Source organism: Mirounga leonina, unplaced genomic scaffold (genome assembly GCF_011800145.1).
Source record: "Mirounga leonina isolate KUSES-001 unplaced genomic scaffold, KU_Mleo_1.0 Mir_178, whole genome shotgun sequence".
NCBI lineage: Eukaryota > Metazoa > Chordata > Mammalia > Carnivora > Phocidae > Mirounga > Mirounga leonina.
The window spans coordinates 23,043,160-23,054,416 of NW_023270464.1; the positions used below are offsets into that span (position 1 = coordinate 23,043,160).

Sequence of the window (11,257 nt, forward strand, 5' to 3'; positions counted from 1 at the left end):
GTGGTTGTCTCTTGGCCTCCAGCCTCACTGCGGGCTTGTGAGGGTCCAGAGATGGGGTGTGGGAAGGCCCCCACCCATGGCACTGCCCCACGTTGGAGGAGGCACGCTGACTCACCAAGCCACACAGGCAAACCCAGGGGCTCATCTTGGCTGCACCCAGGCTGGTAAGGAAGTGGCTGCCTCCTGGGTTTTCTCTTCTGTTGCCTCAGGAGAGGCAGGGTCCTTCCTGGTCAAGGCCAACATGGACCACCAGTAACACCCCCACTCCCTGTCTGGTACCTCCACTCTGATCGGTCAGTGCCTGAGCCATGCTCGTGGGCAAATATTTTGAGGATCACCTCAATCTGGAGGCCCAGTGAACCCCCGTCTTTGAGAAATCTACCTGTTCAACCTGCCCTCCTGAAGCTGTGGCCCAATCCTAGGAGGCAGGGGAGGGCATCCCTATTCCTAAGGCTCTCAGGAGCCCAGGCTGATGTCAGAGTTGAACAATATAAGATTTGCTCTAGCAAAGGCCCAAAGATCCCAATTCTCATGGGAAGCAGCCAGGCCTGCTTGACCAGAGGCCCTCACCCCAGTCCTGGCCAAACACAGACTCCTTCCACTGTGCCTGCAGCACCTCTCACCTTCCTGCTGACTGGGGGTTCCAGGCCGTGTCTCCCACACTTCACGTCCTACTGATCAGAGAAGCTTGCTCCTCATTTTAAGAAAAGTTTTGCTTTCCAGAGCCTCCCCACTTCTGCTACCACTTTATCCAGTGGAGGCCTCTGGATATGAGCCTGGCCTCACTGGTGGGGCCAGGCCAGCCGCCTGTCTTGGGAGGCCCACCCTGGCTCGCCTCCCGCCTTCTGTCATCTTCCCTCCCAGCACCATCAAACCTCCTGGCTTCCCGCATCTTCTGCCACTCCCTCTGCTAAATGCCCCCGGGGTGATGGCAGCCAGTTTAGGGGGCCCTCCATGGTCTACAGCAGTTCTCTCAGTTAACCCTCACAACGCTGAGGCAGGAGTACCTGGTTCCTGCTTTTCTGGCTGCAGACGCTGACCTTCTGCAGGCTCTGTGCGTCCCAGAGTGGGGCTATGACCCACACTCCTACGTGACCGCCTTGCCACTTCACTAGAACCACCCTTCAAGTTCCCTCGCTGTGTTGACTCACTTGGGGACAACTGCGAGCTCAGAGGCCATGTCTTCTTCGTCCCCAACCCCTTGGTCTCTCCCACTGAAGGCCCCTCCCTTGATGTGAGGTTGCTCCACTCTCTCCTCTCCCTTCCCCTGCCCACGGCTGTGTCCTCACCCTCCCGTCATCTCTCGGCCACATTGCTCGCCCCCACAGCTTCAGCCCATTTCCTCTCCTGGCCACTCCCAGGCTCCCAGCTGGCTGCCCCAGCTACTCTCAGGCAACTCCAATCTAACGTGTCCACATCCGAACTCTGGGTCTCTCTTCCTCCCAAACCACCTCCTCCTCTCTCAAGTAACACCCTTGCCGGTCCTCCCGTCACTTGGGTTCCTCAGTCATCAGCTTTGCCTTTCTCCTCTCCCTCAGCCTTCACAGGCCTTCACCTGGTCCCTCCCCTCCTGCTACCCCCAACACTACTGCCCTGGTTCTCCTTCCCAAAGGACTAAGCACAGGGCCCCGGAGAGCACAAGCTACATGTTCTCGAAAGAAGGAATTGCTGTTTCCCTCAACCCTCACTCACTCAACAGTACCTGACTGAGCAGTATGCACCAGGCACTGTCCACACAGCACCAAATGAGGGATGAACCCCGCCCCTGGGGGGCATACATCCTAGCGGGGGACAGACAGTAGTTACAATCCAAATATACAGCATGCTGGAGTGCCATGGAAAAACAAAGTGCAGCGCTGGGGTAGGGAGGCAGAAGTAGGGGAGCTACTTTATGTGGGGTGGTCTGAGAGGCCCCTCCTCTGTCCAGGGGGTGGCATGGCTGTAACAGGCTAAGGCCAATCACCGAAGTCAAAAAGGACGTAACTCTTTTTTTTTTTTTTTTAAGATTTTATTTATTTATTTGACAGAGAGAGACACAGTGAGAGAGGAACACAAGCAGGGGGAGTGGGAGAGGGAGAAGCAGGCTTCCTGCCGAGCAGGGAGCCCGATGCGGGGCTCGATCCCAGGACGCTGTAACTCTTTCAGAAAGAGAACACTCTCGGTTTTGGTAATAAAAATCCAGGGACTTTATTTCTTAATCCTTTAAATTGGAAAGACTTGTTGCTATCAGAGGTAGGGGCTTCGTGGTTTGTGGGCACAGGGTGGGAATCTGGCTGAACAGCCTTCGGTTACCTTAAATTTTGAACTACATGAATATATTTCCTTTTAAAAACATTGATTCACTGAAATAGCAAAGAATGTGCAGTCTTTTGGAAAAGATTAATCATTTCCATGGAACTATTTCCTTAAAGGGGGCCTGTCTGCATATCTGCCGACTGCTGACAGAACACAGTAGATGGGAGCTTTTCTGTGCTCCACAGAGGGCAAAGTCTCGAGCAGGGGGACAGCCACTTGGCAGCCTGTGAGCATGGGCCGGTGGCACATGGGTGTGCATGGGCACCTGACTAACCGTGCGCACAGTGAGACAGGCAACCCGGGAGGCAGGGCAGAAGGCACGGGAAGCTGAAGAGCAGGGCGCTCGCTGGGAGCTGACAACACCTCTGGGTTGCTCTCATACTTAAGTGGCTCTCCATCCTGGCTATCACATTCACTCCCAGTTTTATCTTCAGGCACCACTGATGCATCCTATTTGGAAAGCCATAGACAGATGGCTATACTAAGGAAACCCCCTCTGAGACTGGTCCAGGGGTGCCTGGGTGGATCAATCAGTTGAGGGTCCAACTCTTGGTTTCGGCTTGGGTCGTGATCTCAAGCCTCGAGTTGGGCTCCCCACTGGGCAGGGAGTCTGCTTCTCTCTCTCTCCCCACCCCCAGCCCTCCCCTTGCTTGTGCTCTCTCTCTCTAAATAAATCAATCTTGGGGACGGGGAGGCTGATCCACAAGACAGGATTTAGCCGGCATGCTCCCCTGGTTTTCTGGGGGAGCTGGGGCCAGAGAGCACTTCGCTAGGGTGGCTCCATGGAAGTGGGGGTGGGGGGGGGGAAGGGCTGGCTCTGTAAGCGGCAGAGGCCTGAATAACAGGGACTTGAGAAGACTCAAGATACCCCAACTTAATCCTCAATGTAACAAGCACAGGGCTATGACGAGGCCAAGAGGAAAGGTAAGGAATTAGGTGCCCTGTATGGATGAACATCTGTGTCTCCCAGATTCTGATACTGAAGTCTAATCCCCAATGTGATGGTATTTGGAGGGGGGCCTTTGGTAGGTCATTAGATTTGGATGAGGTCATGGGGGTGGAGTCCCATAATGGGACTGGCGCCCTTATAAGGGGATGAAGAGCCCAGAACTTTCTCGGCCACGTGAGGACGTAGCAAGAAGACGGCAGTCTAGAGAACAGGAAGCAGGTTCTCACTAGACATCAAATCTGCTGGCATCCTGATCTTGATCAGACCGCAGAACTGTGAGGAATGTCTGTTCAACCACCCAGTCTAAGGTCTTTTTGTTACAGCAGCTTGAACTAAGGCTGTTTAGAGCATGGCCAGAAGGGCATGATGGGGGCTGCTAGCGGTGGGAAATGGGCTCTTGTCTTTTAAATATTCCATATAACACAGTCACCAACTCCAATCACTACAAATTCAGACTGCCAGTCACTCAGTGTGGGCACTCAGAGGTCCTCAGCAGAGACAAGATCAGGAAGCTGAGCCTGACATGCACCAGGCACTTAGAAGCAGCATAACAGAAGAATTTCAGATTTTAATTAGGGGCAGTGAGCACTGGAAACCCAATATTCTGTCCCATTTCAGGAAACCCTCAGTGTAAACCGTCCAGAGCCAGGGACTCCCAAATTTAGGCCCAGTCCCTATTTTCATAACTGACATCTCTCAAGCAGCAGAATCTGTATCCTTCTTCAAAAAAGGCATACAATTTCCTTTCAGTTAAAAAAGAAAAGTTTATGGTTTTGCTGGTAGCAGACAAGAGATCTAGCTGGATTTGCAGGCAACCTCAAGTAGTTAATGAACAATTATTGTGGTTTGTCCAAAGAGATGGAGTTTTCCAAATAAAAAAGCAGGTTGGGGGCGCCTGGGTGGCTCAGTTGTTAAGCGTCTGCCTTCAGCTCAGGTCATGATCTCAGGGTCCTGGGATCGAGCCCCGCATCAGGCTCCCTGCTTGTTGGAGGGCCTGCTTCTCCCTCTCCCGCTCCCCCTGCTTGTGTTCCCTGTCTCTCTCTCTGTCAAATAAATAAATAAAATCTTAAAAAAAAAAAAAAAAGCAAAGCAGGCTGAAGTTTTAGGCCACTTTTAGAGGCAGTTTGAGGGATGTGATTGGGATGCTGACTTGCTGGGGGTCTACGGGACCAGTCAGTGGTTTGTGGGAACAGGGCAGAAAGCAACGGTCTCTGGCCGCTAAGAACACTGGAAGGTTGTCCCGGGCAATGCGGGGCACCCGACTGTCCTGAAGTAATACATGAAACCACAAAACAAAGAAATAAACTCAAGAAAAGTGACTAGGCTCTAGCTTTGTGACTCTCAATACAACACCTAACACTCTGGGCTGCTGTCCCCTCATCAGGCCAGCACAGGGGGCCTCCAGCTCTCACCCTCTACAACACCGTCACTGGTCCCATGAGCAAACTGGCTCGGTTTGATCAGGGTTTGTAAGAAGCTACTATAACCTCCCTCGGACTTGGTTTCCTTATCTATAACAAAGAGGATAAAATTGGGAGAAGCCATTGAGCAGTGAAAGAAAATGGGCTTTGGATTTAGGCAAGCAGAGTCTCAATTCTTAGCCCTGTGTAACCAAAAGCAGGTGACTTGACCTGAGTCTTATTTTCTTCACCTGCAAAATGAAGACAATAACATCTGTTATAAGGGCTGTGGAAGGATCCTGCTCACACTGCCTTCCAGTACGTGCAAAGTAAACATCAGTCTTCTTCCTTCTTTCTTATTCCACATTTAGCAAATGTGCGAGAGGGATGTGAATGCCCTGAAATATCTGTTAAAAAAAAATTAAACCTTTCAAAGAATGCTATCAGCGGTGACATCAGATAGGGTGACCTCCATCTCTCTCTTCCAACGGAAGAGAGCCGACCTTCGGATCAGCACACTCGCCTCCGAGGCTACCAGGGAGGGCCTGAAAGAGTGAGGACAAGAGGCCGCAGGGAGCACGGGGCACCAAGCACAGAAGCACGGTGGTCCCGCGGGCGCCGTCTCAGACGGGCTCTGCAGCGGCAGCAGGCTTGGGCGAAGAGCCTAGGCCCCCGGCCAGCAGGCACGAGAAAGCCCCGAGCTGGGAGACTGCTGTGACGGTGCGCTGAGCTCCCCAAGGCCCTGAGACCGGCAGCCGAGGTGGTGCTGGACGAGGCACCACTCTAAGGCACAGTCTGAGCTCGAAGTTACCCACAGAAGGAGGCTTCTCATCACGTGTAAAAACCCACACCTTTCCAAAGCCAGCCACCTGGTGGGGAACAGCGTGGGCCCAGAAGCAGAGCTCAGGGAGGGACTGCTCTCACGCCAGGGAGAAGACACGGTGCTGCCACCGGTCTTGGCCAGCACGCTTCCCGTGTCCCCAGCCTGCCCAGTGCCAGTTCTAGAACAAGTGATCCCAGCTTAGGCTCTCCTGCTCCACAAGCGGGTGTAGATGGCAGTGGCTTTCCTGTATGGAGAAAACTCATCATTTATAACACAGCAACGGACCCATCTGCTCCTCATGAGAAGAATGTATTTAAACCTGGAAAGAGTCATAATTCTGAGATATTCCACAGGTTAGCTTTGCCCTCCACAGACGCAGGGCTTCTCCCCTTTCATAAGGGACCTTGTGGCTGAGCTGGAGAAACAGCCGTGGGGAAGGGGGTGCTCTCCCTACCAGCACGTATCAGGTTCAGGATCTGGATCAAGTCCTGCGCAAACAGAGCTAGGACTATGACAGTGAGGGAAACATATTCCGTAGGTGGTGGGAACCAGAAAACTTGCCTAGACGAAAGGACTCTGGGCATGACAACCCTAGTAGAGCCAGGAGGCAACTCTGGTTCTCATCAAACTCTGCCCTTGTTTGCCACTCGCCACATACCCTAATCTGAAGGGTCGGCCCTGTTCTAGCTATGGCACCTCGTTAGCAAGAGTGAATGCTATAGGACCTCAGAAGCATGGCAGTGCTAAGGATGCAGACTCTAGGCAGAGAATGTCCTAGGGGTGGGCTCTAGGAAGCAGGTGGACCCCCGGACAGTGCCCAGTCCCTGGGAGTGGCTACATGCGGGAGGTAAAGGTACGAGTGGCTCGGGCACGTGGACCCCCACGGAGCAAGCCGGGGGGTCCCCCCCATCTGCAGTGGCCACATGTATCAGAGGCCGGTAGGCGCTAGCCGTGAACCTGGGACGCTCCCCCCACCCCCGACTCCACGGCAGCAGGGGGCAGGGCCCAGGGCCTGACCCTTCTAAGTCTCAGAGTGGGGTCTGTGGCAGGACCGGCTTGGCTTGCTTCAAGGATTGCAGTTCAGTAGCCGTGGGCCCTCAGACAAACTGGGACAGGTTGGGGACTTTGATGTTGAGATCACCAATGTTGATGTTCCGAGGAATCTCCGGCAGATTGATGTTTTTCACAGCAGACACAGCCCGGGCAGGCGCTGCTGAAAGGCCACCCTGAGGAGAAATGGGAAGGGGCATGAGACACACACTCAGTGTCATCTCCCTAATGCTTAGAAACACAAGCGACGGAGACCTGGAAAGCGTCCACACTGAACACACACGATGCGCGTTTTGATTTTTCGTCCTTATTCCTCAAAGGTAGCCAACACGACGATCTCGAGGTTGACGGGAGCCATGGGGTAGGGACCTGCACTCTGTGCTCCCGGAGGGGCTGTGGCTTACGCAGTGTTGTAGCCCCAGCACCTAACAGTGCCCGGAACACTGCAGGTGCTTTGCTGCAATAACCTGAGATGGTTCAACCGAGTCATAGTATTGGGGGCCCTTTTCAGGCTCCAAGACAAAACCCTTCCCCAAGAGGCTGACCCTTAGAGACAAGTGCAATCACAGGGAAACTTTTACAAGGAAAAGGAAAGTCAGAGCTTAGGGCAACTGCTTGCCAACGAACACCGTGAGATGGGAAAGAGCTGGCTTTGGAAATGTCATGTGGCAGCAAGATGGGAGGAAGGACATGGGTCTGATGTACCCACGGCCACGGAAAGGCTGGTAACAAACACAGAGGAAGGCGGCCATGGTCGGTGCTCCCCTCTGGCTCACCTGCAGTGTGCAGAGAAGGGGAGAAGCCGACAAGACTCTCAGAACCATTTCCTCCTTACCGACTGCTTTCAGGAGACTGACTCCAGTTCCACTCTTGCCCAGCACGTCTCCATTCTTCTGCTTTCCAAACCCCTTGCCTCTGACTCACTTACTATTCCTGGAAGCTTCCCGGCCTGCCTCCCTCAAAGAACTGTCGTGCCACTCTAGCTGTGGTCTGGAAAAGCTTCTTCAGCAGGACCGCCAGACCTCACAGACAGAGGAATCCCTGGTTTTGCAAGATCAAGTTCTGTTACAAGGAGCAATGAAGCTCTTGAAGACGCTCAGCTCATTAAAGAGGTAACTTATTCTGCTATTTCTGCCACATGTGAAGGTGCATGCCTGCAGCCTCTACTCTCCAGGAAGGCTGATGGAGGTGATGGCGAGACCTCAGAGGGGCAGGACGGAAATAACTGTGGGCATTTTTTTTTTTTTTTTAAAGTAATCTCTATGCCCAACGTGGGGCTTGAACTCACAACCCCAAGATCAGGAGTCACACACCCCACCGACTGAGCCAGCCAGGTGCCCCGACTGTGAGCACTATGTGGGGGTGGGCTGGGGTACGTTATCTGCAAACCCAGCCCATACTCTACTGCAGCTGAGTAGAAGGCTAACTGGAAATAAGGCAACTGGCAACTCCGAGGTTCTGAAAGACACCATGAGAAATGGCCGCTGGGAAATCAGACTGCCACAGCTCTAGGAAACCACGCTGGGACCTGAGAAGGGCATTCTGTCTCCCTCCAGGGAACGTGTAGCTTTGAAAGGAGGAATGACAAACCACAAACATGGGCCATAATCCCCCAAGCCCAGAGCTGTCTGTCTTCCTCTGCCATCTGACTTTTCCGTTCACACTTTTAACCTTAATTCTTACATGTTTAATTTTCAGCACTGGCCTTCAAGTCAATTGGTTTTGATGGACTCAAGGAAGAAAGAGGAGCAAAAACATCCCTAAGGTTTCCCAGCAACACAAACCAACACATGTATCCATTCCTCCTTCTGCCCCGGGCTCTTGGAACCAGCCGGGGCAAAAGTACAGCTGTGCACTCACCTCAGATTTCTCCAGCCTGTTTTGAGCTTCAATCTGAGCCACGATTTCATTCATGTTGGTTTCCAACACCATCCCACCCATCACCACCTCCTGAAGGATGTAGTGCACCTAGAGGGGAAGCAAAAATAAGAAGGGTTAGAGCACCCCGTGGTAGCTGGGGTGTGGCCCTAACGGAGACCTCATGGGCCTTTCCGGCACCAGGCCAGCAGCCGGACCTGACACACCAGCTCCTGATTCCCAACAGACACCTGAGCCCCTGGGTCATCCACCTCTCAAGTGAGCCCACACGGATGGCCCCCACGCCCTGGCATTCCCTAGCATGAATCTCTTCCATGAGCAGTGATAGCTCATTCTTACCTGTGGAACTGCCTGGCCACACTCAAGGCAGGGAGGTGGTGGCTGAGAGCACAGGCTCTGAAGTCAGACGGACCTTGTTTAAAATTTCAGCTCTGCTCTGTTAGCTGGGTGATCTTGGGCAAATTATCCTTTCAGTCCTCCAGCTTCCTTCCAGAACCGTGGTGAGGACTGAGCGCGATAACCTATATCAAACACCTGGCCTGGCGTCTGCCCCACAACATGTTCTGAATGCATCAGGATGGCTGTCATTACCATATCATCATCACCATCATCACGGATGCATTCCGTCCGTCCAGCTGTGGCAGAGCAAGCCCTGCCCAGTGGGATGTCTCCCAGGCTTCCTAAGATAGACCCTTCCGCCTGGGCTCCGCTGGCGGCAAAATGGGCACCTTTCTTTGTACTTGTCCGCATCCCTTTCTTAGAGCTCGGGTAAGAAACCAGGCTTAGCATGAATACTCGCCTGGGTACCAGGCTCACACCTGGGCTCGGGTTCCATCTAGCCAGGACTCCCCAACAAAGGTGACTCTCGGTGTGCTTGACTGCTGTGCCCGCGGAGCCGTGGTGCTGACTCAACCGCTGTGGCCCACGGTAGCGGGAGGGCTGCCATGGAAACCGCCAGAGGGTCAGGTCAGAGGTGCCCGCTGGGGTCCATAAGGGGCAGTGGGGCTTCCTCTTTCAAATCCAATCATATCAACATGGCCTTCAAGGTGCTTTCAGTCATGCTGGGAAGATCACAGGTACCACCTTCAATTGTTAATTAAGTGCCAAATTAGCAGTCTGAGAAGGAAGAGGGCAGTGGCTGGAGAGACCAGGGGTTCATGGAGATGGTGGGAGGACTGAGCTGGGCTCTGACATCGGAGAAGGACGCTGAGGTGAAAGGCCCTGGAGGAAGCAATTCAGCTGGTGCTGGGTATAAGGAGCACCAGGATCAGGCTAGAAGGGCAGATTTACCCAGAGGCTAGAGACGATGCTGACGAGGGAGTCTGGGCCTAAAGTCTGGGCACCACTGCCATTTGGGGCTGGATAATTTTCTGTTGGGGGGGAGGGCTGTGCACTGTAGCATGTTCGGAAGCACCCCTAGGCTCTGCTCACTAGATTCCAGCAGCACCCCTCCAGCTGGGACAACCAAAAATGCTTCCAGACATGGTCAAATGTCTCCTGGCGAAATCGCCCCCAGTTGAGACACACTGGTCTAGCGTCTAGACTGGACCATGGAGGATTTGAGGGTCAATTTACTCTGTAGGCAACAGAGTCAAGACAAAAGATGTGTCCGTGTGTCTGTGTGCTTGTTCGTGTCATTTCTGACACATGAAGCTCTCTGGCACATCAGTTCTCCGTATTTTGCCCCTAGTTAAGTGGAGGGAATGCATTAATTGATATAACCAGGGTACATCTTCTGGCCTCAGGGAGGACGTGCAATAAAAGCGTATGTTTTGGAGCGCCTGGGTGGCTCAGTGGGTTAACCTCTGACTCTTGATTTCGGCTCATGTCATGATCTCAGGGTGGTGAGATCCAGACCCTCGTTGGGCTCCGTGCTCAGCAGGGAGTCTGCTTGAGATTCTCTTTCTCCCTCTGCCCCTCCCCACTGTGTGCTCTCTCTCTAAATACATAAGTAAAATCTTAAAAAAGCATATGTGTAAACACAAAGTATATTTGCCTACATTGAGTTCTACAAATCACTTTTCTGTCTACATAGACACACTCATGCAGCATTCTTAAATTTTATACAATAGGAATTATTTCATTACTTACATGCAAATGGAGATTTGATGGCAAAACGCTCATATCTAGATAATTAACAAAATGTTAAACAAGACTGATTTTAAAATTACTTGTTGGGGAACTATACTCTTTATATTTCCCCATCAAGAAATCAGCCTCTGAACACAGTATGGTTGTTTCTCAAAAAATTTTTAAAAAATAGAATAGCCGTATAATCAAACAATTCCACCACTGGGCATATACTCAGAGGAATTAAAACAAAAGTTTCCAAAAGATACTTGTACACCTATCATCACAGCAGCATTATCCACAGAATAACCAAAAGGCAGGAGCAACCCAAGTGCCCATTGATGGATAAAAGGAGAAAAGGATGAATGTGACGTATGCATACAAAGGAGTATTATTCGGTCTTAAAAAAGGAGAAAACTTGGACACTTGCCACCGCATGAACGAACCCTGAAGACATTATGCTAAGTGAAATAAGCCGGAGACAGAAGGACAGATCCGGCATGACCTCCTTATGTGAGGTACCTAGTAGTCAAAACCAGAGGTATAAAGTAGAACGGTGGTTGCCGGGGCTGAGGTGGGAGGGGATGGGGACTTGTTTAATGGGAACATAATGGGAACAGAGTTTTAGTTGGGCAAGATGAATTCTGGAGAGGGATCACACAACCACGTGAGTGTGCTTAACACTACTCAACTGTACACTTCAAAATGAAGATGGTAAATTTTATGTTACATAAAATTTATGGATGGAATAGAGAGCGAACAGGAGTTACAGAAGACAGCCAAGGCCAGCAG

The 11,257-nt window shown here is 52.1% G+C and overlaps 1 protein-coding gene across 2 annotated transcripts in view; it reads right to left on the reverse strand.

The window, feature by feature from the left end:
* Positions 1–5,757: 5,757 nt before the first annotated feature.
* Positions 5,758–11,257, reverse strand: part of LOC118023057 (AP-3 complex subunit sigma-2) — a 52,783-nt gene continuing 47,283 nt past the window's right edge. Inside the window, exons 5-6 of one of the 2 annotated variants that reach the window (XM_035024140.1) lie at positions 8,378–8,485; positions 5,758–6,693 (exon numbers count right to left, since the gene is read on the reverse strand). In XM_035024140.1, coding sequence (XP_034880031.1) covers positions 6,565–6,693; positions 8,378–8,485 — 237 coding nt within the window. In that variant the 3' untranslated portion in view covers positions 5,758–6,564. The remainder of the gene's footprint in view (positions 6,694–8,377; positions 8,486–11,257) is intronic. The other variant, XM_035024142.1, reaches the window with a different exon arrangement.